The 25477-nt window shown below is 43.8% G+C and overlaps 2 protein-coding genes across 2 annotated transcripts in view; one reads left to right on the top strand and one right to left on the bottom strand.

The window, feature by feature from the left end:
- LOC149277587 (bone morphogenetic protein 1-like) overlaps positions 1–10036 on the top strand; it is a 31359-nt gene extending 21323 nt beyond the window's left edge. Inside the window, exons 9-21 of the mRNA XM_089502695.1 lie at positions 1025–1140; positions 1609–1711; positions 2196–2312; positions 2545–2690; positions 2920–3115; positions 3812–3937; positions 4261–4421; positions 4915–5095; positions 7230–7355; positions 7747–7874; positions 8059–8272; positions 8966–9216; positions 9902–10036. Coding sequence (XP_089358821.1) covers positions 1025–1140; positions 1609–1711; positions 2196–2312; positions 2545–2690; positions 2920–3115; positions 3812–3937; positions 4261–4421; positions 4915–5095; positions 7230–7355; positions 7747–7874; positions 8059–8272; positions 8966–9216; positions 9902–10036 — 2000 coding nt within the window. The remainder of the gene's footprint in view (positions 1–1024; positions 1141–1608; positions 1712–2195; positions 2313–2544; positions 2691–2919; positions 3116–3811; positions 3938–4260; positions 4422–4914; positions 5096–7229; positions 7356–7746; positions 7875–8058; positions 8273–8965; positions 9217–9901) is intronic.
- Positions 10037–15957: 5921 nt separating this feature from the next.
- LOC149277586 (phytanoyl-CoA hydroxylase-interacting protein-like) lies at positions 15958–23077 on the bottom strand. The gene is made up of 4 exons (XM_089502708.1): positions 22910–23077; positions 21991–22165; positions 17665–17782; positions 15958–16483 (listed from the first exon to the last, which is right to left on the bottom strand). Exons 1-4 carry the CDS (start codon positions 23075–23077, stop codon positions 15958–15960), a joined length of 987 nt encoding a protein of 328 aa, XP_089358834.1.
- Between the last annotated feature and the right edge of the window lie 2400 nt (positions 23078–25477).

Below are 25477 nucleotides of genomic sequence, written 5' to 3'. Positions count from 1 at the left end.
GAAGACTTGTCCTGTCTGGTTGCTCATAGCCTTGTATATTTTGGACAGGTTTAGCTTCGCCTCGGTGCTAAAAGAGTCTAAACAGTATTTACAGCGGGACCATAAAAAAAAACATGATAAAAAGGCTTTTACGATCCTCCTTGAGAGATCAACATTGATTTGGCATATGGAGCCGCTCAATGACTTCAGAACGTGGCCAGTGGGCTCGATTCTGTGACCCGGCGAAACCTTAACTGGTGTTACCGATGACTGAAAATGCACGATTTGTGCTCCGACAACCAAACTTATCAAAAAGTAGCAATCATGGATTCTAGAATATTATTTTTTTTTTTAAATGTTCATTTTAATAAACAGAAAGTGACTTCTACTGAGCGATTCAGTGGCGTCAGCGGCTATTATATTTAAGACTTAAAAAAAAAAGAGTCTGGAATCCACATCTAAAAGCATTAAACACTTCTATAGGGATAGCTTCTTATCCAATTATATAGTTTGTTTTCATCTTAATATTTGACATTTAAATGCAAATGCCTAATTATATAAGTTGATACATATTATTAGTTGCAGAATAAAATGATTAATTTAATACACAGAAACAAAGCATTTGACAGCATTAAGACCCCGGCCTTAATCAGTCCTTGGCCTCGTCATGCATTCCGGATAACTTTATGCCTATCCCATGCATGTTTTAATTGCCTTTATTATTATTAGCTTTTACCACTTCTGCTGTGAAACTGTTCCATTTATCTACTATCACCAAAAGAAATCTTCCTTACATTACATCTAAGCCTCTAACCCTCCAGTTTTAGACTATGCCCTCTTGTTCTAACATTTCTCAGCCTGTAATGAGCTTCAGCTGTGGCAACAACCTGCGCTAATATCTGAAGTTTATCCTTGAGGTTATCGGCGGTGGTTTAGATCTGGAATGAGTCGATGCTGCATTCTCTAAATGTACCCTGGGAGTGGAATTGCTTACTTCTATGCTTTTATCGTGTTCCCCTCTCCTTATCTTGTCTTATATCGGCAGCTTGTGGTGAGACACTCCAGGACAGTCAAGGGAATTTCTCTTCTCCGGGTTTCCCCAACGGATACTCTGCATATGTGCACTGCGTATGGAGGCTCTCTGTCACGCCCGGGGAGAAGGTATCTATACCACCTATTCTATACTCATTCTAGCTCTTACATTTAGCTCTGAGCATTTGAATCATATCTCGGAAATCTCCAGATACCGCGGCTTCTGGTACCACATCCCAATACTGGGCCGCGGGATCATTACTTCAGTCTTTAGGTGGGGTGGGGGAGTAGCTTTGGCCCCTTCCCTGAGCATTTCCATCACCGCTCCTTCTCACATTATAGAAGCTAACTATACCCACATGCTTAGCTAGCCACTCCTCCAGAGTAAGCTCCTCCCCTCCCAGACCCCCTATTTAAAGACCCCAAGTAAGGGTAATATGGTCCCATTGAGTACAAGGAAAATTTCCTTCTCAGTTCCATTGAGTACAAAGGTAAATTGCTGCTCCCTCCATGGACTGGTTTCCATTAGCCCCATCATGATCGAGTGTAAATGATCTCGGCTCTTGCCTCACGCTCTTTCTAACATCTCTGTTGTAGATCATGCTGAATTTTACCTCTTTGGATTTGTACCGCAGTCGCCTCTGCTGGTACGACTATATCGAAGTCAGGGACGGTTTCTGGAAAAAAGCTCCACTCCGAGGTACCGATGTGGAAATGTGGAATTTGTAAAATAAAAACTTACGATCCCCCTTATAACAATTACATTAGTAGCTTTGTGCAAAGTAGTAAAACTCATGAGTTTTAAAGTTGATTAGTCGGGTGTACAACATAATATAGACTTTCAACACCAGGCACCTTGAAGAAGGTAATGAATGATATTGATATTTCCACTCATGGCTCCCATAAATGACCTTAACGTTCCCATCTACTTTTCATAGACTAGCAGGATAATTAATAGATAAAAATGATACTTTTGAGCCCTCTTTGGTGTTAAGAAATATGCAATGAACCAAAAGATGACTAATAACCAATACTTAATTCGTCTGGAGCATTAACAAATCCTCTAACATGGGTAAAATGTGTAATCATAGCTGGAGAGTTTAGTTAGTGTAAATAGAGTAAATGGACTAATTTTTCTGCTGTAGTTTGAACAGTGTGGAATGAATGGGTGTTCCTAATTACAGGAAGATACTGCGGGGATAAGATTCCAGAACCCATCATATCTACAGAGAGCAGGTTGTGGATTGAGTTCCGGAGCAGCAGCAACTGGGTGGGAAAGGGCTTCCAGGCAGTGTATGAAGGTATCTGCAACTTCACAAAATCCATTTACAGCGGATCGGTTTTCTCTGGATCCCTGATCTTTTTTATTTTTTCTATACTTATTCATATCTTAAGACCAGTCCCTATCACCACTTCTCTGGAAATAACTGTAAATGTTATTCACTTGTTGTGTTTGGCTTTCTCTAGTTCACCTGTCGTGGTTTTTTTTTTATTCATTCTTGCGCTCATTCTATTGTCTCTTCCTTTCTACAGCACTGTGTGGAGGGGAAGTGAAGAAGGACTCTGGACACATCCAGTCCCCTAACTACCCCGATGATTATAGACCTAACAAGGCGTGTGTGTGGCGACTCAGTGTGGCAGATGGGTTCCATGTTGGAATCTCATTCCAATCCTTTGAGGTCAGTGCAGTATACTGGCACTAATTTGGTTCATTTTACATGGACATTCTACGGTTATGTGCGGGGGTGAGAGTTGTATCTGCTGGGCGATAGAGGTGCATGTTGTATGTTGCCGCTCAGATTTCTGGGTGTTGGTACAATAGTCTGTTGTGCTGTAGCGGATAGAGGGTTATGGTGCCCACTGCTGGAATGACCTGCCAGTTGAAGTTGACGCATCCCTCTTCCACAGATTGAGCGCCATGACAGCTGTGCTTATGATTATCTGGAAATCAGGGATGGCAACACGGAGAGCAGTCCTCTCATTGGCCGATTCTGCGGCTATGACAAACCGGATGACATCAAGAGTTCGACGAACCAGTTGTGGATTAAATTTGTATCTGACGGCTCCATCAACAAGGCTGGCTTTTCTCTCAACTACTTCAAAGGTCAGTAAAGCTCCCGCCACATCAAAGGATAGCAGAGCACACCCTCTCAATACAGCAGAGGTCAGCAGATGTCACTGCTTACAAAGTCAGCAAACCTTTCACCACTTCAAAGGTGAGCAGACAATTCCAGACATGAGTTCATCATGGCAGTCTACACACAATAAGCCCACAAAATGTACATTATATACAAGGTCGGCAGGGCAGCAACGGTTTACATTTCCAGTTGTCCTAATATAACAGCTCATTCCTTCACAGTCACTTGTATTTATACAAGAATGTTCAAGTTCCTAGAATTCCAGTAGGAATGCAAATATGTTGCTCTTAGGCCACGGTGCTTGCGTCTCTCAATATCTTCAGTACATCCATTGCACTGCCTAAAAAACTCACTGGCTTTTATTGTATTACCTCATTAATAGTGTTTTGGGCCTCAAAACTAAATATGAATCACCTTTGACTATCCATGAACAGTATTATATTTGAATTCTTCTGTTTTTTTCTTCTTGTCGTTCCATGTTGTTTAGATCCATCTCAGTGATGGGCATCTCTCCATCTTTTAGTGAACTACAAATTCACTGTCAGCTGGGGGTCCTCATGTTGTTAGATCCCAGTCTTTATTTAGGTCTACTAGTTCACCCCATGTTTCTTTTGAATTCCCCTCTATGTCTTTCTCACATTTCCCTGCTTCTTCCACAACAGAGGTGGACGAGTGTTCACGTCCCAACAGTGGGGGCTGCGAGCAGCGCTGCGTGAACACCTTGGGCAGTTACAAGTGCGCATGTGATCCAGGATATGAGCTGGGTCCAGACAAGAAAAAATGTGAAGGTAAGTCCTGAAAAGCATCACTTAATGTCTGCCTTGCTTTTTTTAATCTATGGTCACACCATGCTGTCTAAAACCTCATAGGTTCTGCTGTATTACATCATCACTTATTTAATAGCCCCCCCCCCAACGTACGTTTCTCTATGAAAACGGTTTCCACCTGAATTAATGACCTTGGTGTCCTTATTCCCATAGCTGCTAAATGATCACCAATACTCCTTGGGAGAGAGCAGCCATATCATCTCATTCACCATACCCCATTAGCTTCTTCCATGCTGTGTGTATCACTCCATGCATAGAAAAGGGTTTACGTTTTTTTGATCTAGCGGCCTGTGGCGGATTTCTGACCAAACTAAATGGCTCCCTTACCAGTCCGGGCTGGCCCAAGGAGTACCCACCAAACAAGAACTGTGTCTGGCAGCTGGTGGCCCCCACGCAGTATCGAATCTCACTCCGATTTGATCAGTTCGAAACAGAAGGCAATGATGTGAGTATTAACATTATTATTTATCTGTTTGCACATGAAACCAGATCAGCTGCCAAAGGGGGGAAAATACTAATTAGTGGGGAATAAAAGCTGGAGAGATTGGAACAGGACAGTAAAGAAATTAGCACCAATACCATAGTACAGCAATTGATGGCAAAAATAAAATATTTTATTAAGTGTAAGAATTAAGACTAGGGGCAATCACATTTGAAAAAATTTGAATTACACATATATTATATTACCATATTAAAAAGTTTTTAGGGCAGCTGTTGTAAGGGTAGATGTATCATTCTAAACAATTCAAAAAACGATTTCATAATATAATTGCAATCTGACGTGCGCCAAATGATACTATATGGTTACATTTTGATTCAGCGCATGGGCACGGGATATGGCGGAAGCCACATCTATCCCTAGTTTTCTTTTGGCTTTGAACCAGAAGTTGCTCCTACTCTTTCACCACCTCTAACCTATTCCCCTCTTCTTCAATCAGGTATGTAAATACGATTTTGTGGAAGTCCGCAGCGGTCTGACATCAGATTCCAAGCTGCACGGAAAATTCTGCGGCTCGGAGCTCCCCTCTGTGATCACCTCTCAGTACAACAACATGCGGATTGAGTTTAAATCTGATAACACGGTTTCCAAGAAGGGCTTCCGGGCTCATTTCTTCTCAGGTGAGCTCCTACTAGCATGTTGCTCTTTTTTTTTTTTTCTTCTTCCCCTTTCTCTCATCTTCCACTGAGGAGATGTTTTGAATGCTGTATGGAAAGAATGATGACATGGCATGATGACAACATTTTGGTCAAATGCCTGCATTGCTTGGTCATGTCATCATTTTCCCTTTTCTCTTATAACACAAAGTTACATATAAGGGTGGTTGTGAATACTGAATACTGAGCCAAATGGGACATATTATGTATGGGAAAGGTCACCTCTGGATTGAATAGAAGTTTCTGCCTTCCCCTCCCAGATGAAAAATAAGAAAAGACGTATCGTTGATAGATATTATCTATGTAACTCTCCACAAATTTACAAGGGCTGCTATGTTATATCTTGATGAACATTTAAACAAGAAACTAATATTAATAATTCTAATTTAATGACAAATACACAAATTGTTTTAGTTTTTTAGGGAGATTTACTAATACAGATCTCTATCGCTTTTATAATCTTAGTCACGTATATTTATGTCCCTGTGATTTATTATGCCCGTTTCCTTCACTTTCCGTGTTTCTCGCACCTTATAATCTGCTCCTGTGGAGTTACGTAGATAATATCTGTCACGGTTACATTGTATCCATCACCATACACAAAGGACATCGCTGCGAGTGTCGGTTTTGTAGGCCATGGGTATAGCCCTGCTTGCCTGACACAGAGGGTTGTTATGATGTAATGACTATTACCTAGCAGACTAGAGCAGCGCAGTCACATGGAGACACTAAAGATGAGCTTAACTGAATAACCTCCTTCCCCTGAAGAACATACTGTAATAGGGTAACACCCTTTGGTGTGGTTGCATGGGGAGCTTGGCATGTGGGCTGCATGACCACCCTGCATCCCCCCTTCCCTTGCTTAACTTTAATAGGGCTTCTTGGGCCTAGCTCTGCATCCTGGACCAGTGCAAGGAAAGCATTACCTCCCCCCATCCCCGCTCACTCCTCTCTCTGTCTGTCTCTCCCCCTTCTCCCCTGAAATGCCTTTCCTGTCTCCTTCCTCTATGCACCCCCCAACCTTCTGTACGTTTATTCCTTTCTCACGTCTTGTCTCTACATCATCATCTACTTTATTTTTTGGCTCCCCTCCTTACTGTTCCTTACTCTTTTTATTTTATCCCCATTCTGCTCCCCTCTTACATTTTTACACCCTCTCTCTTCCTCTACTCATATCTCCATTATAATGTCCCTCCTGATCCTATTATCCTCCTATACTGAATCTCCATCCCAACTGCTCTACCTCTGTTCCTCCCCGACCTCTCCTCTATCCCCAACCCTCTCTCATTACAGAGAAGAAGAACCAACAGAAGTTAACACAGTTGAATGAAGTGAGCAAGACGCAGCAGCAACAGCAACAGGCTCCACGTAGGAGCCGGCCACGAATGAGAGTCCGGACAACGAAAAAGATTCGAACCCCTTAACGAGAACCCCCCACTCTGTCTTCTTCACCTTGAATACCCCAACACTCCTCTTTGTTCTGCCCTCCCTACCCTCCAATCCCAACCCCTACGCTCTTATACATCCACCCCCCCCAGCTACCAATTACAAACTTCCCCGACTGGGGATCTAGGTGCTCCCCACTTCAGAGACATTTGGGTTTGTTGGGGAGTCTGCCTTGTCAATTAACTGTTTTGTTATTGTGTTTTTTTTTTATAATTTAGCTAATAAATATCTATTTTTATTGGTTTTTTTAACCTGCAGCATCCGTATGTCATAATTAAAAACCAGAGGAGGGAGGACAAACTAAAATGGGGATGGGGCTGGGTACATTAAGGTAAAGTCTGTCCACTTCTCCTGCTCCTTTTTTAAGTGGCAGAACATGTCACGCTTTTCAGGTAAAGCAAGGTATCCGTGAACATTTTGAGTATTGTTACCACTGAATATCTTCAATCTTGGCCCTCTCTACCTCCCCACTTTATACACCCGGTGTATATGGAATGCCCCCTCTGTCTCTCAGGTAATGGTGGTGGTCTCTGTCTGCTGGGATGGGGTGGTGGAAGAGAATTTTACCTGTACCTCCGAATCAATTTGTGTACCATGGGCGTCATCACCCCCCAACCCCCCATGCTCATGTGCTTCTGTCAATCTATTTCAGATAAGGACGAGTGTTCTCACGATAATGGAGGCTGCCAGCATGAGTGTACCAACACAATGGGCAGCTATCTGTGCCAGTGCCGCAGCGGGTTCATCCTGCACGAGAACAAGCATGACTGCAAGGAGGGTAACGTTGCCATCTGTCTGCCCCGTTCCATGTATTCATACTAAGCTCTATGTACTAACACGTTAGTCTTTAGTTGAAAGTTATACCTCTTACAAGGCCAACTTAGAAAAAGAGTCTTAAGATCACAGAAGTTTTAGTAACTTTACATCCTTTTCTATGTTGGCCCAACAAACTGTATCTACTTCAAACGAAGCATCCATCTTGGACCAATATGGCTAATCCATTTTTCCTAACTAGTATTTTAGGGAGGAGGCATTTCACATAACGCTGCTTCTAGACACCAGGCAACCATGATAAAACTACTCGTTCTGTCCTCTTGTCTGTTGCCGTCTTTGCTTTAGAAAGTCTCAGTTTGTAAAATCTTTTCTTTCTCCCTGACTTCTGCTAACAGCCGGCTGCGACCATAAACTTACCAGCAGTACTGGGACCATCTCTAGCCCAAACTGGCCCGACAAGTACCCCAGCAAGAAAGTCTGCACCTGGCAAATTACAGCCACGGCAGGCCACCGTCCACGACTAGTAAGTCTATTTTCAATCATGTATTGATCTGGGATTCTATGTTTTTTTATGTTACCCTGTGTTGGTTTGTTGCTAGTGTAAATCACATATTATTCACATATTCCCATTCTGCTTTCACTGGTATCATTTCCTTACATCACCTCTCCATGCCTGGCTAACTCTTTCGCGTTATCTCTCACACTAGACTGTCACCGAGCTGGACCTTGAGTCCCATCAGGAATGTCTGTACGATCACGTAGAGGTCTACTCGGGCACCGACGCACAGTCTCCGGCCGTCACGCGCTTCTGTGGCAGCAAAATCCCGGATCCCATCATCACCCCCAACAATACCATGTTCTTGAAGTTTGTGTCTGACAATTCAGTGCAGAAGAGGGGATTCCTAGGAGAACTCTCAACAGGTGATGTACCCCTCAACACCACGCAACACCTCAGGGCCGGACTGGCAATGACGAGGTGGTACTGGCACTTTAAGGCTGGCAGCTGCTTTATGATGTAAGAGCGGCCGCTCCCTGGATATTATGTTTTTATGCTCACTTAGTATATGGCCAGGCATATCCAGCTAGCATAAAAAGATAATAAAGTAAGGCGTAACACTTTATTATCTTTTTATGATTATTAAGGGTATTTTGGGGTTATACTTCAAGTGTCTGCAGCATCATTTATAATTTTATTTTTATCACAATTTATAAGGTAATATATTATTTAGCGCCTGATCGCTATTACAATTACTACTATATCCAGCTAGCAGCCACACACTGCAGCACCTGATCTGCCCGTGGAGCGTTGGCCAGCGGCCCATGGGGCATTTGCCCGGTGTGGCAGATGGCCAGCCCAGGCCTGCAACACACTCACAATGTTACCAGTCACCGAGATCCACCACAAAGGTTTACTGTACCGTTCATCGGTTGATCACATAGCTCACAACTCTATAGTGGTAAGAACACACAAGGTTTTTGGGTTCCAACTTGTTTGGTATGGGCATTTCTCTGCTTTTCCTATTGGGCGATGCCACGTAGCTAACATTTTGTGAGTTAAAATGTTGTTGTGTAGATGGCCGTATGGTTGTGTAGCATTGCGTTTCCCTCTCACAGTGTGTGGAGGGACTCTGCATGCAGAAGTTCGTACTAAGGACCTGTATTCCCATGCCAAATTCGGAGATGACACTCACCCCACGGCTTCCGAGTGTGTTTGGCATGTGGTGTCGGAGCCAGGTTACGGAGTGGAGTTAGTCTTCCAGAGCTTCGAGTTGGAGGAAGAGCCAGAGTGTGGATATGATTACATGGAGCTGTACGACGGGCCGGATGAAGGAGCCCCCCGTCTGGGGAGATTCTGCGGGTCAGGGGTAGGTAAACACTATGGAGGAATTTGCACATTTCCCCATATCTTACCATATATTCCAAGTCTTCTTAAGTATAAAGCGGCTGGCCAAGTAGGAGGTCACTCTGTGGGAGGATTGTCATGACAGGAAAGTCATTATTTCATAACCTCGATAAATTAATGATTACTATTAGTATTTATTTTTAGTAGCACATCAATATTTTTGAACATTTTGAAATCAGTTATTTGTTGTTTCTGTTGATGTGATTTATGTCAGCAACTAAAACCAATGCCCATTTTTGGTGGATCTTAAAAACTAATCATAAGATATAGAGAATGATGACCACATTCTTTCCTTTTCCTGGTTGCCCTTGTGGCATCTCTCACATCCATTTGTTTTGTTCTCCTTATCAAGCAAATGTCACGTAACCCAAATCTATCTTATCCCTGGGCCCACAAGTACAAAATATTCTGGAAAAGAATACTTTAGATGTCTAATGTATAGAGAAAAATGGAAATGGTGGAGATTTACAAAAAGCTTGAAATACATATATACTTCTTATCTAGATGTCTTCAGACAGTTTTGAAAACAATAATTTATCATTTACTCATTTTTTTCTCATTCCTGTTTTAACCCCACCAACTTGTAACATCCATTAACGTTCTAGTTTCGTATTACCTGTAACCGTCTCTCTTGCTCTCACCTGCAGCCCCCAGAGGAGGTGTATTCCTCAGGTGACTCTCTGACTATCAAGTTTCACTCCGACGACACCATTAACAAGAAAGGATTCCATGTGCGATACACTAGCACCAAATTCCAGGACACTCTACATTCTCGGAAATGATACCACAGCCGTCTGTCCTCTGACTCGTCTGGGACCATGTCTGCCAATGGAGACAGCTTCTGAACTGCTGGACCCCAAAACCTTAAGGGTGGGCGCAGAAAAAGGGACAAGCAAGAGCCTCAGGGATAATCAAGGGTGCAGTCATATGTCGGCACACACAACATTTACCTGATGCACACTCACACGAAACTCAAAATCCCCCCTCTGTGATAGAGGCGCCAAAATAAATGTAACATCATTTCTCAACAAACGCCATTTTTTACACTCACACACTCTACATTGTGTGTGTTTCCTGACACACGCAAACACGGCTCACATTTCTCCGTGTAGGATCTGTGGCAACTTTTGGTAAATACTATTGTTCAAAACTTACCTTAAACCCTTTGTCTCATTATATTAGTTATATGCACCTCTGTAACAATGCAACACTATTCCAACAATGGCTGCCATGACCCAGCCGTGCTATAATACACATTTCTCTAAATATTTGCACTTTTCATTCTAACTTAATCCTTCCGGATAACCTATTAGCCCTTACTCTTCACCTTTCATCTGGCTCCGTAACAGCCTTAAAGATCTGTCTTCTCTGCCGGGTTAAGTGATGCTGCCGATCTCTTCTGCCGATCACATCCGGACACTTTATAAACACTGTTGTCTTTTCAATGCCACTATAAGCCCCTATTCTCTTTCATTCTCGCCTATGATGACCTTGCCTCTATCCCCCATTCTTCCCATGTAAAGACACAGTTCCTTTGAAGTGGTCTCCAAGTATCAACATTTTATCCTCGGTCTTGAATGCATAAACCTCAACGACAGTCTTTTGTCAAAAATGTGTTAAACTGCGGACTCATTAAAAACGACCACCACTGTGAAACCGAGTGTCGGTAACTTGCTGTGATGACGATGGGCTGGCGTGGGTCAGCGGTTGGGCCACAACGGGCATGTTGATGGCTATTATGAGTGAGAGATGCTATTATGTGGCATCAAAGCCTTTCAACCTATCGTTGCCTTCTCCTTGTGTCACATGACTATAGCCAGGAATTAATCTGGCTCACGGAATATATCGGTGGGCAGAACCTGGTATGATTTTTTCTGGCCAGGGTTTTAGAATTCAAAAGTAATAGGAATGATGTTCCTATCGCCATAGAGGAACTCTGAATCCTGAACATGTTCAATAGTGTAAACTTTGTAAAATAATGTATCTTTGTGTATGGTTACACACTTCCTACATGGCATGCGGACGCCTGCAGGTACAAAAAGCACAAAATATTATTACATTTGCCACACTTCAACAAGGAGTTTTGGGCCCGGACCAACAGGAAGGGTCTCTTCTCTGAATTCCCAGCCTTTAGCCGGCTTTTTCTGCCTCTTGTGGTCTTCTTTCCTTCTGTTCTGTTAAGCGATCCGATCGGGTCCCGCCAGGTGCAGCAGACACCCCCCCCCTCACTGACACTAGCTGAGAAGTGATATCATTTCCGGGCATGCGGTGTCAGTGAGGTTGCCGCTTTGAGGGACTCCGGGACCATGGAGCATTTGCCCTGTGTGCTCCGCTGTTTACCCGGCCCCGCGCTTCAATATGACTGAACGGCTGCGCACTCACTTAGCTCCCTACAGTCCTGTTTTTTTTGAGCACCGTCCCACTTTCCAGGGCAGCTGCCCCGCTACCTCGCTGTTGCAGGCCCGGGGATCATGGGCTTATTGAAGAGATCCTTCATTTCTGGTGTTGCCCATCTATGACTCCTCCTCTAACACTGCAATGTTAGTGAGTGTGCACTCGGCCCATAAAATGCCCATTATACCACCGGGGTGGTAAAAGGGGTAATTTGGTCAGTTATGCTAAGTATGTTTTATTTTCCATTAAACCACAAGTTTTTTTTTGTCTGAATATAACAATTATTGGGCGCCTAATGCATATACCTGAGAACTCACCTTGTTTGACCCGTCTCCAGGTGAAGTACCGTTTCCCTACTACTTCTCCTAACACATTTAATGTTATCCAGCACTAGCCCCTTGACTAGCCAACCATGCATCACACAGTTAGCCCGGCCTGGCTGCATGACGTGGGAAGTTCCGGGGTATGGATTGTACCCTCAGACTGTATTCTAATTTGTGGCTATCCAGACTTCCCGTAGGAACGAGGGGGGGCGTTATTACTATGTCTGGATGTTCCCCGGAACAATTATAGGCGCACATCCCAAAATCTCGCCACTTTACCCCGCAATGTGCCAAGAGGAAGCAGAGAACTCAGCCCAGAACAACCTCTCTCTACACCGGAGCACCGCAAGACCCTTTATTTCTAATAAGACCGTTCGGCTCCCGGCCGTTGGCAAAGAATAAAATTAGCTGCTGTCATTTTTAACATACTGTACCTGCACAAATTCTACTTTGTGTTCCGGAGAAGTAGAGCATTCTTTTAAAAATATAAAAAAAATAAAATAATAATAAGTGATAATATTCAAAATACTAAAATAGGGGAAACATTTTTTTTTTCATTCTTTGTGACATCACTGGGCTCCCAATAAATTGTATTTTCCTTTTAATTATTTTATTTATATTTCAATTTTCCCTTATTTTTGTTAAACTTATTTTGTTTTGATCTGATCTGTCTGTGCTTATCACACTGTGATCAGCAGGCAGGGCTCCATAGCCCTGCAATGCTGATTGCAGTGCATACAATCAGCCAACAGGGGGGAGCAAACAAAAATCCTTTCAGGGGTCTAGAAAGACCCTGCCGAGTCTCCCCTGTCTTCTAGCGAGTGATTAGGTGAATGATGTACCAGTGCTTAAGTTTGTTTACTATATTGAAGTGTATACTATAGGTTTCTTCAATTTAAAGCCCAAACAGAGACTAACGACTGGAACCATAATTAAACCAAAGCTCTGCTTAGAAGATCAGTACATTATAAACTGTCAGCATTATGCATGTAGCTTCCCATTCAGCTGCTCTCCAAACTATTCATTAAGTATGTACAGCCCTATGAACCACATGATTAGAATATTTGTATGAAGAGGTTAACCATCGTGTTGCACTGTGATGTCATCAAACATAGTGATGCTCCTGTGAAACCTTCAACGGAAGTTTTCTTCCATGATGTCATCAAAGGTCCATGATCTTGTAACTCTCTACATTGCGCAAACGCGCTTGTATAATGTAAAAAAGCAATGAGTAAGGATCAGGATCCTGTTGTGGGATTGCAGACGACAGAATTGTGTTTTTTCCGTGTGTGCACATCAGGTGGGTGGGTTCCCATCTTTCCATTCCTGGAAGTTATTCTCTTACCGGAAACAGATCTGGAGGCGCAGGCTGAGCAATAATTACGATGTGTCATAAATCTAAAGCCTGTTTCTAAGAAAAATATAAATGTCAGAAGTATTAAAATTCATTTTAGCCATTGCTATATTGTATGTGCGCATGTGTGTGCGTGTGTGTTACAGGGTCACCGTACCCAAGGCCGGGTCCCCCTGTTTGAGGGCTGAGGAATCACCAGTCAGTCCCTCATACGGATAGCACTCAGCTATCCACGGATCATCCAGACCACCATTCGTAGTAAACCAAGAAGAACTCGCTTTATTACAAACACACAGAACTTTATACAATCTCAATGCAATGTGTACCGAACCCAACCCCCAATCCCATCAGCCACATCCCATCACAAATCCCATCAGTATACAGGGGATGTATCAGGTGAGGGGATTACAGAATACAATGGGTTCCCCCACCTGTGTTATCCCCCCTGTAGTGCGGGGGCCGTCTGGGCAGACAGGGCTGTGTTGGCTGATTAAGAGCCCCAGCCAGATTATAGGATCGTCTCTTTGAAGGCTGGGGCTGAATCCACATCAGTCTCTGGGCCGGTTACACAATAAACACAATATAATATATTACCGGGTCACAGTATACAGAACCGGACACAAAAGTGCTCCGTGACCCGGCTAAACTTCATATGACATATGAGCCAGCTAGCCTGGCCCTGTCACAGTGTGTGCGTCTGTTTATATACCATCCTGCGTTCATACATTACAAAGAGATCAAGTGAGAGCTGGGATTGTTATCCTTGGTCGATTTTACAGCCCCCTGGGCCAGTCAGGGGGTTTCCTCTGATCTCTCCAACCAGCCCATCATTCCCACTGCCTCCAAAAAGTGACTGACAATTGGGACTGTCCTGCACAAAACAGTACACTTTGTAGGTATGCATCAAGTTGCAGCTACATTGCACATAAAGGCCATGTAGATAACGGTACAGGACGTATAAGCCCGTGTCCGATCAGGTTAGAACACCATAACTATAAAATCATTGAGATGTTTATTAATTAATGTTTTTTAGCGTAAAAATAAAGTGCGCCAGTGATAGAGGTGACTGTCGGGACCGGCGGACGCCATGTTCATTTAAAGGGACCTCAAGCTATCATATGCATTAAGGAGCAATGCCGGCTGTACTGTCCCTTTAACATCTTGTTAAACTTAATACACATTCTGCCGCATGCACCTGGCCTCTTCATCTCAATTATTTTGTATCTTTTAACACTTTTGTAACTTATTTCCAAACTAATGGCCAAACCAGGACAGGGGAAGTGGGTACGCTTTTTGTGCCAAATAATAATGAGCTCTGCCCAAAGGTTTTTAGAAAAGGAGCAGTTTAGTCCCCAAAATTGCGTTCTTCTTGGTTAATGCATGTTGGAGGCCTTTGTTGTTGGACACAGAAAGCTTGAATATTTTGTCTGCAATTATCTTGCTTTCAGAATCCATACAATGTGAAATGACACCTTATCATCATCATTCATGAACCTTTTCCCATTTGTAGAATTTTGAGGGTTAATATATCACGAGAAAGGATAAAACTGGTTAGTTGTATAATTTTTACTTTATTTTACAAGAACAAATATATTCTCACGAGCAAGGATTTTCCACGACAGAAGCATAATACTTTTACATTCGCGAGAACTAATGACACTGCGACAGCACATATTAAATACTAAACACCCTCAATTGCTATTGCTAGGCACGGACCTCAGAAGAAGCAGTTATATAGAGCGATGCTCACCCTTCTTTTATTATGACATCACATTATTTGACGCCGGGTCGTGTTAAGGCGGTGCTGTGAAATATTACAGAAGAAGGCTCCATGTTCTATGGGTTTTTGGGATCCACTGTCCCTGTCCTAATACATTGAGGGAATGGGGAGCAACTGGGTCAGCTATCCCTGGTGTTCTAGTAGAAGACGAGGGAGATCTTCTACCGCTTCCTATCATCATCCACCTACTCGCCTATACACCAGTTACATAGACTGTCTCCAAATCAATATATTTGTGGACGTTTTACTCTACAGTGCACTCGCAGCTCAATATGGACTTCTCAGTCCCAAGATTGCTGATATTTGTACTGTATACATATAGAAATACATGTGAGTAAATTTAGCCACCATGTGACCGCATGTCCCCATAATCCATATCAACGTGAGGGTTTATTCACTAAAAAGGGAATTTGCAGGACATTTGTGCTTTCAGATACCCAGCTTCTTTATGATTTAGGATAGGCTGAAGCCCAAATAAGCTTTGCCACCACAGGGACTGAGCTCGCCCGGCAAGGTCAACCGCATTTAACGATACATGATTTAACTATACATGATACAGGGCTTATAAGCTCTTCCAGCAGCAGAAGCTCAGCGTATAATGCACAGTGATGTGAGCTGAAACTGCAACTCTCCTGCAAATGTTAAGCTACAACAAAAATACAGATCCATCTTGTTTTCCCCTGCGGCTTTAAACACATAATAAGAATACAGAAAGCTTTACAGAGATGTTTCTGCAGCTATGACAACAAAGCAAGTCAGTGCCCTTAAATGACTAGATTGGAGTGTGTGCTCTGAATCCAGAGTCTGGAATATGCTGCCCGACTATACCCTCCAGCAAACCCTCTGACATCCCTAACGCCCCCCGATGATGTTGCACACTTTGCAGCTGGGGTCTTTCTTGGCATTAGCAGTGGAGAGGCTCATCAGTTGGTGCCCTTTGATTTCTGCCAGTTGCCCCAAACCCAGGGGCAAAGGCTCCGTGTATAGCATCTCCAAAATCAGATCTTGCGCGTGCCAGAATCTGCCCTGCTCCCCCCGAGTCAGGAAAGGGTTGTTGTGCGGGTCCAGCAGAGGCAGACGGGCGCTGCAGAAGACATCTCCTTGAGAACCTCGAGGTGCCAGGACCAGAACGGCATAGTGATAGGCGCTGTACATGCAATAGAAATCGGCGAAGTAGAGGTGTGTGCCCTCATTAAAGAGGTGCCCTGCAGGTACGGTCACCCGCCACCTGCCGTAAGGCGAGTCGTTGGGAGGAAGACCCGTGTTGAACTCGGTATTGCAGCTGAAAAACACGCCATGGAGGGTCCCGCTGATGGGTGATCCATGGCTTCCACTCTGATCTTTAAGGGACGGGAGCATCACATCTCCCCACTTCTCCCTGATCAAACACAAGAAGACGGGTATCAAAATGTGACCGCAGTGCCGCAAACCAGCAGGTATTGTGATGGTAGAAATTGAAAGTATGTTCGCCATAACTACCCCAGTGCCATCTATGCTCTAATAATGTTCTTACTCAATAGGCCAGCTGACAAAGATGGATCTATCATGTGGAAGACGGGTATAATAATATTAATAATTACTATTATGACATTTATAAAACTTGAGATACTGGGAAGAATGGTATGGCTGTATAATATTATAGATTTCACCTATGGCTGTATGTAGACTTACCAGTAAAGAAAAATAAAGTGAAAAGCCTATACGGGAAATGGAACCCAAGCCATCTTCCAACTTCATTCGCCCTTATGTATTTTGCTCGGTTTCTGGGTTTTGCCATGTTGAAAAGTAATGTTTGCCATAATACCTTTATTAATTATTTACCAATCGAATAATTTAATCCAATTAAATGACCAAAATGATTAATAGGTTTCAAAAAAGTTAGATTGTTTTTTTATTTTATTATTATTATTATTGTGATAGAGAATATGCTTAAGATTCACCAGGTTAGTGGTTCTCAAACTGTGGTCTGCAGACCACTAGTGGCAGAAAAAAACCTTTCTCATTATATACCTTTCTCTCTTATTATATACCTTTCTCTCTTATTATATACCAAGCACATGGAAGTGAGGGCTACAGCTTTAAGGTTTTGTATTCAACTTAAGTCATTTCTAGATGTTTGTTCTTTGATTTTGACAAATGCAAATGGCATAGAGGGTCCCCTGATGGGTGATCCATGGCTTCCATGGATCCTCCCCACTTCTCCCTGATATGCGGTCCTTGGCACTAATGTATTTACGTGGAACGCTGCACTTGGTCTAGAACTCCGCTCTACCTCCCCCAGGACCTGACTTGAGTGAGCGGATCCTCCTCAGATCTTCTGAAATGGAGCACTTAGATTTGACTTCATCTCTTGGAATCCATCTCAGAAAATCAGGCAGCACCATAACCAGCCTACTGCAATGCACATGGGAGCTCTGGTAATGTGGCCCCCGGGCCCACGGCTCTTGGTCCATTTGGCCTAGGCCAGAATACATAGCTGATTTGTGGTATCAAGTGCCTTTCTGGCCCTCAGGGACAAGAAGTTCAAGACCCACTTCCTAGGTAAGAGCTTTCAGGCACCTGACATGCTGGAAGTACTCTGCGGTCTGGTTCCTGTAGAAGACTTGAAACGGTAACATGCGTCCTGCGATCCCCTCTGCCTTCTCCTGCAGCTGCCTCACCTGCTCCATGGCATAATCTGCAAAGGATTCAGAGGTCACCCTTGTTGTGTGCCATATCGGCTGCATCACATCGTTCCTATACCCATTTATTGTTGAGTAACTGCTTTGTATATTTTCATCATTCCTGTTGAGTATTCTATATTGTCATCTACCGGATGAGATAAGACAACTGCTTTTTCTATTGGAATTGTATCCACTGTCATGGTCTCTGTTAACAGATATGATTAAGCTATACGCTATAGCCTTTCTATCCTATACCCTTCGTAGCTCAAACGTCATTTCAACCTGAGATGGGAGGAAAACAGTTACACGGAGAGTCATACCCGAGGGGTCCTTGAATTATTATCATCAAAGAAAACAGATTCTGCAATCTTCTCCGAGCCAAATGTGAATTACTGCCAAATTCAGGGAGTGGGTGGTGTGTGTGTGTATGAGCGCACATGCGTGTGTGTGGGGGCGTGTGTGTGTGCGCGTGTGTGTGTACGGGGATAGGGGTGAAACTAAGTAGGTGGGGGATTGGATGAGGGTGAATGAAGAAAATAATAAAGGTCAAAACTCAAACTACTTTATTTGATCAATCGTTTACCCATGAAGCAGCAGACAGATGAATTCTGCCTCCCCGCTGCTTCCGAGTCTGCAGCTTTGTCTTTAAAAGACGTAGACTGGGTCAGAATCATTTATTTTGGCCATTATTATTTTCAGTCCGTAGGACCTGGTCATTTTACCGAGACTGCCTAAAGAGTGTTTGAAGAAGGAAAGACTATAGGGGTTGGAGAGCAGTCCTGGGGAAACGTGCTGAGTGGATCTATCAAGAAGAACATTACATTGGTTGCTATGGTGATTGCTTACCACTTTGCACTAGAACTGCAACCTATACATTATATACAGTCTATGTGTTTGATTTTACCTTTCATCCTTGGCCGCCTGTTTGTATAAATTATTCTGTAAACTGTTTCCCGTAGCCAGTACATACATTGATGATACAGTATCCATTGCTTAAAGGTGTGTAATATTCAGGTTTATATCTTGTGTGTATACGTGTCTGCATGTGTGTATATGTGTCTGTATGTGTGTGTATACGTGTCTGTATGCGTGTATACGTGTCTGCATGTGTGTGTATGTGTCTGCATGTGTGTATATGTGTCTGCATGTGTGTATATGTGTCTGCATGTGTGTATACGTGTCTGCATGTGTGTATACGTGTCTGTATGTGTGTATACGTGTCTGTATGTGTGTATAAGTGTGTGTATGTGTGTGTATACGTGTCTGTATGTGTGTATACGTGTCTGTATGTGTGTATACGTGTCTGCATGTGTGTATATGTGTCTGTATGTGTGTGTATACGTGTCTGTATGTGTGTGTATACGTGTCTGTATGTGTGTGTATACGTGTCTGTATGTGGGTATACGTGTCTGCATGTGTGTATATGTGTCTGGATGTGTGTGTATACGTGTCTGTATGTGTGTATACGTGTCTGTATGTATGTATACGTGTCTGTATGTGTGTGTATATGTGTCTGTATCTGTGTATACGTGTCTGTATGTGTGTATACGCGTCTGTATGTGTGTGTATATGTGTCTGTATGTGTGTATACGTGTCTGTATGTGTGTGTATACGTGTCTGTATGTGTGTATACGTGTCTGTATGTGTGTGTATACGTGTCTGCATGTGTGTATATGTCAGGGGAGGGCTGGCAGCCTAAGGCCTGGGGGGCAAGTCTAGTCAACTGGCCCATTGCACCATCAAAGCGGCTGCGAGCGACATTGAAAGCGGCCGTCGTGCGGCAGTCACTCCACCAGCGCCTAATGAAATTAAAGTGGCCGGCGTGCACGCACCGCATGCCTCAGCTCTTCATCACACCCCTTTTAAGACGTGGGAAGAGGAGCTGAGGCATGGCCATTGGGTCTGACAGCCGCATGATGCAGGGGGGTACCTAGAGTATTTGGCACCTGTGGCAGACCCTGTATGTGGCACCCCCCCCCCACACACACACACTTTAAAACTGAATAGTTTCTATGGTTAGGCAAACATTGACAGGGGTACAGCATATTTGTTATCATTATATACTTAGGGATTACGCGGTACCACTGTCAATGTGTGCCTATACATTGAGCCAGACACTGACAACCCCTATCACTATATACTAAGCCAAACATTGATGTGGTGTAGGCTTACCACTTTAGTGACTGGCATAGTATATAGTAGGGATGCACCGAAATGAAAATTCTGGACTGAAACTAAAAATTCAGCATTCACTTGGCCAAAACTGGGGAAAAAAACCAAAAAAAACCTTTAAAATACTTTATTAAAAGTAACACCAAAATTAGACAAAAAAATCAACAATAATATTAACACATATATATATATATATATATATACACACACACATATATATAACAACAATCACAATCCTATCATGCCCAGGTTCTAGCATGTGCTGGCTGACTTAGCATGATAGGAGTGTGATTGCTGTTTGCAATTATATATATAAATATATTAATACTGTCATTGAATTATTCTGTCCAATAAAAGTGTTAACACACCGAAGTTGGACCAAAAAATAATTTATAACAGCAATCACACTCCTATCATGCCTAGGCAGCCACAACATGCTGGAATCTGGGCATGAAAGGAATGTGATTACAAACTCCCTATGCCACGCTATCCCCCAACACTTACACATCCATGCTATCTGAAACCCTCATTCACAAACATTCAGCATAACACCCATCACTCTCACACACTTACATTCAGCATAACACCCATCACTCTCACACACTTACATTCAGCATAACACCCATCACTCTCACACACTTACATTCAGCATAACACCCATCACTCTCACACACTTACATTCAGCATAACACCCATCACTCTAACACACTTACATTTAGCATAACACCCATCACTCTCACACACTTACATTCAGCATAACACCCATCACTCTCACACACTTACATTCAGCATAACACCCATCACTCTCACACACTTACATTCAGCATAACACCCATCACTCTAACACACTTACATTTAGCATAACACCCATCACTCTCACACACTTACATTCAGCATAACACCCATCACTCTCACACACTTACATTCAGCATAACACCCATCACTCTCACACACTTACATTCAGCATAACACCCATCACTCTCACACACTTACATTTAGCATAACACCCATCACTCTCACACACTTACATTCAGCATAACACCCATCACTCTCACACACGTACATTTAGCATAACACCCATCACTCTCACACACTTACATTCAGCATAACACCCATCACTCTCACACACTTACATTTAGCATAACACCCATCACTCTCACACACTTACATTCAGCATAACACCCATCACTCTCACACACTTACTAATCCACTCTCTCCTACCTTTTCTTCTTTCACTCTCACTTTTCCTCTTCCTCTTCTACTTCTTCTTCTTCTTCCTGTCCTGTGCACTGAGCGCGGAAGACGGTGGGCGTGGCTTCAGTGTTGTGCGCCGGGATTCGACATCAAGTCCCGGCGCACAGCCACAGTTGCCGCGCGCACCGTTTCTGGAGGCGTGCCGGCATGGTGGCAGCCCTCAGATGAGCGGCAGCCGGGGCGGACCGCCCCCCCCCCTCCCTCCCTCCCCCGCCAGGTACGCATGACGGCCGCATTCAATCCTGCTCGCGGCCGCTTAGTTTTTAACTTTGCGGCCGCAGCCGCATTGAATGCCTGTCTGCCGGTCGTCCGTCCGGCCCACCGGCCCGGATTTAGGGCGGCCTGGGGGGCAATTGCCCCCCTGCCCCCCGGCCCAGCACGCCCCTGGTATATGTGTCTGTATGTGTGTGTATACGTATCTGTATGTGTGTATAAGTGTGTGTATGTGTGTGTATACGTGTCTGTATGCGTGTATATGTGTCTGTATGTGTGTATACGTGTCTGTATGTGTGTATACGTGTCTGTATGTATGTATACGTGTCTGTATGTGTGTGTATATGTGTCTGTATGTGTGTATACGTGTCTGTATGTGTGTATACGTGTCTGTATGTGTGTGTATACGTGTCTGTATGCATGTATACGTGTCTGTGTGTATATGTGTCTGTATGTGTGTGTATACGTGTCTGTATGTGTGTATACGTGTCTGTATGTGTGTATACGAGTCTGTATGTGTGTACCTGCACAATATATATGTGCACTTTGTTTTGTATATTGGATGTCCACGTGCATTTCTCACCCCCTGTGCAGAAACTGACTGTTTCGCTCCAGCCGGACACGCTGTACTCCCCGTCAGCGCGTTTCACCGCAGTCTGCACGGCCAGTGTGTACTTGGTACGTGGACTCAGGAACCAGTGACCGCGAACCGTCATGGGGAGAGCCACTGCCTTCGCAACCAGCTTGGTTGGTACGTCCTTTGCAAAAGGGGATTTTCAGAATCAAGACAAATCTCCGGTTGCACTTCAATTACAACCTCACTAAAAGAGGTGACCATGGGATGTTATGAGATCCTTGGGGCAACAAGCCTTAAAGGCAATACCAATAAATACCAATGCAATGGAGATAAGGTGGGAAGTATAGGTGATGTCAACTGGGGGTTCACATTTAAGCAGAATGAACAGGAATGAATTTCCTATAAGGAAAATGCTTAATATGCCATAAGGCATGTGAAAGGGTGAGGTTGAGTGATTGCCCCATCAGCATAACAGGGAAGTGTTTGCTTTTGCGCTTGAGGCTCCAGGTATAAAAGGGGGGTAATCCCACCTGGAGCAGTCTCTGATCTCTGGTATTGGAAGGGGGGGGGGGGGCATGTAACAGCTTCTTGGGGTAGCCATACACCCCTCGATGTACCAGACCCTCCTTCCTCTGCCTCTACCCTTTCCTGACTTCTCTATGGTATGGGGGTTGGGCAGGGACCATACCTGGGAAGAATGTCCATCGACCCAGCTCCTGTATACTAATTTATTATTCCATTATTTAATAAACCACAAGGGAGTCAGTGATTATTGAGCCTAAATGTGCACGTAATGTAAATCTGGCCCTGAATAGGCAATATGTATGTAGCCAATTATCTCTATGTCACAGAGTGTATTTACGGGGCAATATGGCGAGGAGAAAGGTCCTATGCATTCATCATCGTACAGGATTTCCTGGCTCACCCTGTGTTTGAACTTATTCTCCTTCTGTCCTCCTGTCTTGTTCAGGTCTATGAAGTAGTGCGTTACTCTCTGGATGTCATAAGGCGGCATCTCCCACGAGACACGGAACGAGTCGCAGGTAATATCACTGATCTGGATCCCATGAGGAGCAGAAAGAGGGGGCTCCATGACCTCTTGGATGGTGTTCAGGGTCTGTAGAGGGGCTGCTGCGTGTAAGGGAAAGATACTTATTAACATCAAAAGCATTGAGAAAAGAAGGCCACCTCCATCCTATGTAAAAAAGACTGGAACTACTAACTTTAAGGGTCCCTATAACCTAATTAATATCACTGCTACTCGTCTTCTGTTCAGAACATGACTGCTGCCCATCCCGTGCAAGGAAGTCTGTTGTTGTCTTATGTATTGTAGTATTGTACCTCCAAATGGCTGTGTTGGGTGGGCGCGCTCACCAATGCTGCGTTGCGTCACATGGGAGGTAACATTGATTTGATCAATGGGAATATGTAGACGGGGGCACCACAGATGACATCATTTGCGGTCTGAGTAAAATTAGAAAACCAATTACCTGGATCTGAGTTGTGCCCCTGATGCTCTCCCTGGGACCAGCCTTTTTCTCTCTCTACACCTTTCTTTAGGTTCCACAGCCCCTTCCAACCTGCTTCTGTGCCTTCGGATTCCTCTCTCCCCGTGTACCGTAATGGATGTCTCGCATTAATCCCTCTCTATCTCTGCTTGCACACCACCCACACTGGTGCCATACACACAGCTGGCCTAATTCCTGCCCCGTGTGCCCTCTGCTTTACCAAGGCTCATTCCTTTCACAAACATCAACCTGTCTTACTTGTCCCTCGTGTATCTGTTCCAACGTTCCCTTTAGATCTATGCTCTAAGGACCAGGGTTCTCCACATCCCCTGCCTGTTTCAACATGTACAGAACTGCTCAGACAATAATAATAATATCAGAGATCCTCAGGACAACATCTCTATAATTATACAATATATATACGGTATATATAGAGAGAGAGAGACACACATAATATAACCCAAATTTATGTCCCTGTCATTGGCAGAGCATTATTCCATATTTAAGTTTTAAAAGAAAGCATGAAAAACATTCTAAATGTTGCATAATATTACATGCATTGCTGAGCATCAAATACCGCAGACAACGTCAAACAAGTGGACATTCAACTGTACAGAAAGATCCGCGCTCTGCGTACCACACTAGACCTTCACTGTCCACAGAGAGAGCTTACACTATAAGGAGAGAGACAACCACAGGATCAAAGACGTAGGAGAAAAGAGACAGCCACGTGGTGCTATATAAAAGGGGTTCAGGTGAGACATACCTTTTCTGATAGGTTGCGTACCTCACAGAGCAAAGAGGGAGCGAAGGAACAAGATGGGATGGAAGGAAGAAAGGAAGGAAAGAAGAGAGAGCGAGGGTGAGAGAGAGGGAAAAGGAGATTGAGTAGGAGGGAAACAGCAAAGCTGTTAGAAAGAGAGAGAGTGTGTGGCATGGGGGAGGCAGAAGTGAGAGTACAGAATTAGACATGGAAAATTTAAATGAGGATCATGAGACAGAATGAGACAGGGAACACATTTAAGAGACTGCATTTTTAAAGACTAATATCCCAGGTCACCGAATAGCACCCCAATATTTAAAAAAAAATATATATATATTCATACACTTGCTATAAGGCGGATCCCAACATTCCGGCAGTGAAAGTGTTAAGGACTCTGCTGCCAACATGACGTCACATGTGCATCATCTGATTACAGCTTATTTGCGGTCTGGCAGTCAAAGTGTTAATATAAATGACACACATCGTCATTAGCTTTCAATGCCCACGGGGTCATAGCCCATTAATAGAGGGGCGAAAAAACAAAAAGAATGATGAGATTTATCTGCTAGCTCCTTGTCACCTGCCAAGAATAAAATGTGCCAGACTCGTCGTATGCATTAGCTCCGTCCAGCTTTTCCGTTGTGTGGGATTTCTATATTTTAGACTTTTCACGCTGGGCGCGGGTAGAAGCAGTGATGTCATCCGGCGGTGCGGAAGTGTTTAATGCGGAGGCCGGTATAATCGCTCCCAAACATAGGTTGGAGGGTAGGACTCAATGATGAATGGAAGCATCCTGCCGACCATCCCGATGAGCACCAGAGTCAATCAGATGCAATCCAGCAGGAGATACAAAGTGATTAGAATGCCGGGGTCATGGGTGATAACATTTGGAATGTATTGAACATATGGACCACATTCTTTCACCTACACCTAGCAATGAGCAACCTGTGTCCTGACCAGAGTGATGACATTGGTCATTTCCAGGGCACATACATCTTTCACATGACCAGCGCGTCTGAAGTGCTACCTGGCAATAGGTATAACTATTTGATTCGCTTGTGAGTTTATACATTCTAGATACTGCACGTATGCGCGGTCTGGGAAAAGGCTGATGTTCCCTATCAGTCCCGATGACTATGTGTTTTTATCCAGCTGCACCGCGATGAATGAGACAACTATCCACGGTGGACTACAACTAAACAGAGGCCCTACCCCTCATTGA

This window comes from Sceloporus occidentalis, unplaced genomic scaffold, assembly GCF_023333645.1.
Source record: "Sceloporus occidentalis isolate IW3139 unplaced genomic scaffold, rSceOcc1.0.p SCAF_209, whole genome shotgun sequence".
NCBI classification, from domain to species: domain Eukaryota; kingdom Metazoa; phylum Chordata; class Lepidosauria; order Squamata; family Phrynosomatidae; genus Sceloporus; species Sceloporus occidentalis.
This window is presented reverse-complemented; position numbering and strand designations above follow the sequence as displayed.

What these genes read in the sequence shown, in the direction of transcription:
- LOC149277586 (XM_089502708.1), bottom strand. Translation starts at nt 23,077, where the DNA reads ATGGAGCCCCCTCTTTCTGCTCCTCATGGGATCCAGATCAGTGATATT. An exon ending in AGAATAAGTTCAAACACAGG is followed by an intron (nt 22,166 to 22,909) that starts GTGAGCCAGGAA and finishes CCTTTTGCAAAG; the next exon opens with GACGTACCAACCAAGCTGGT. An exon ending in AGTCAGTTTCTGCACAGGGG is followed by an intron (nt 17,783 to 21,990) that starts GTGAGAAATGCA and finishes AATCCTTTGCAG; the next exon opens with ATTATGCCATGGAGCAGGTG.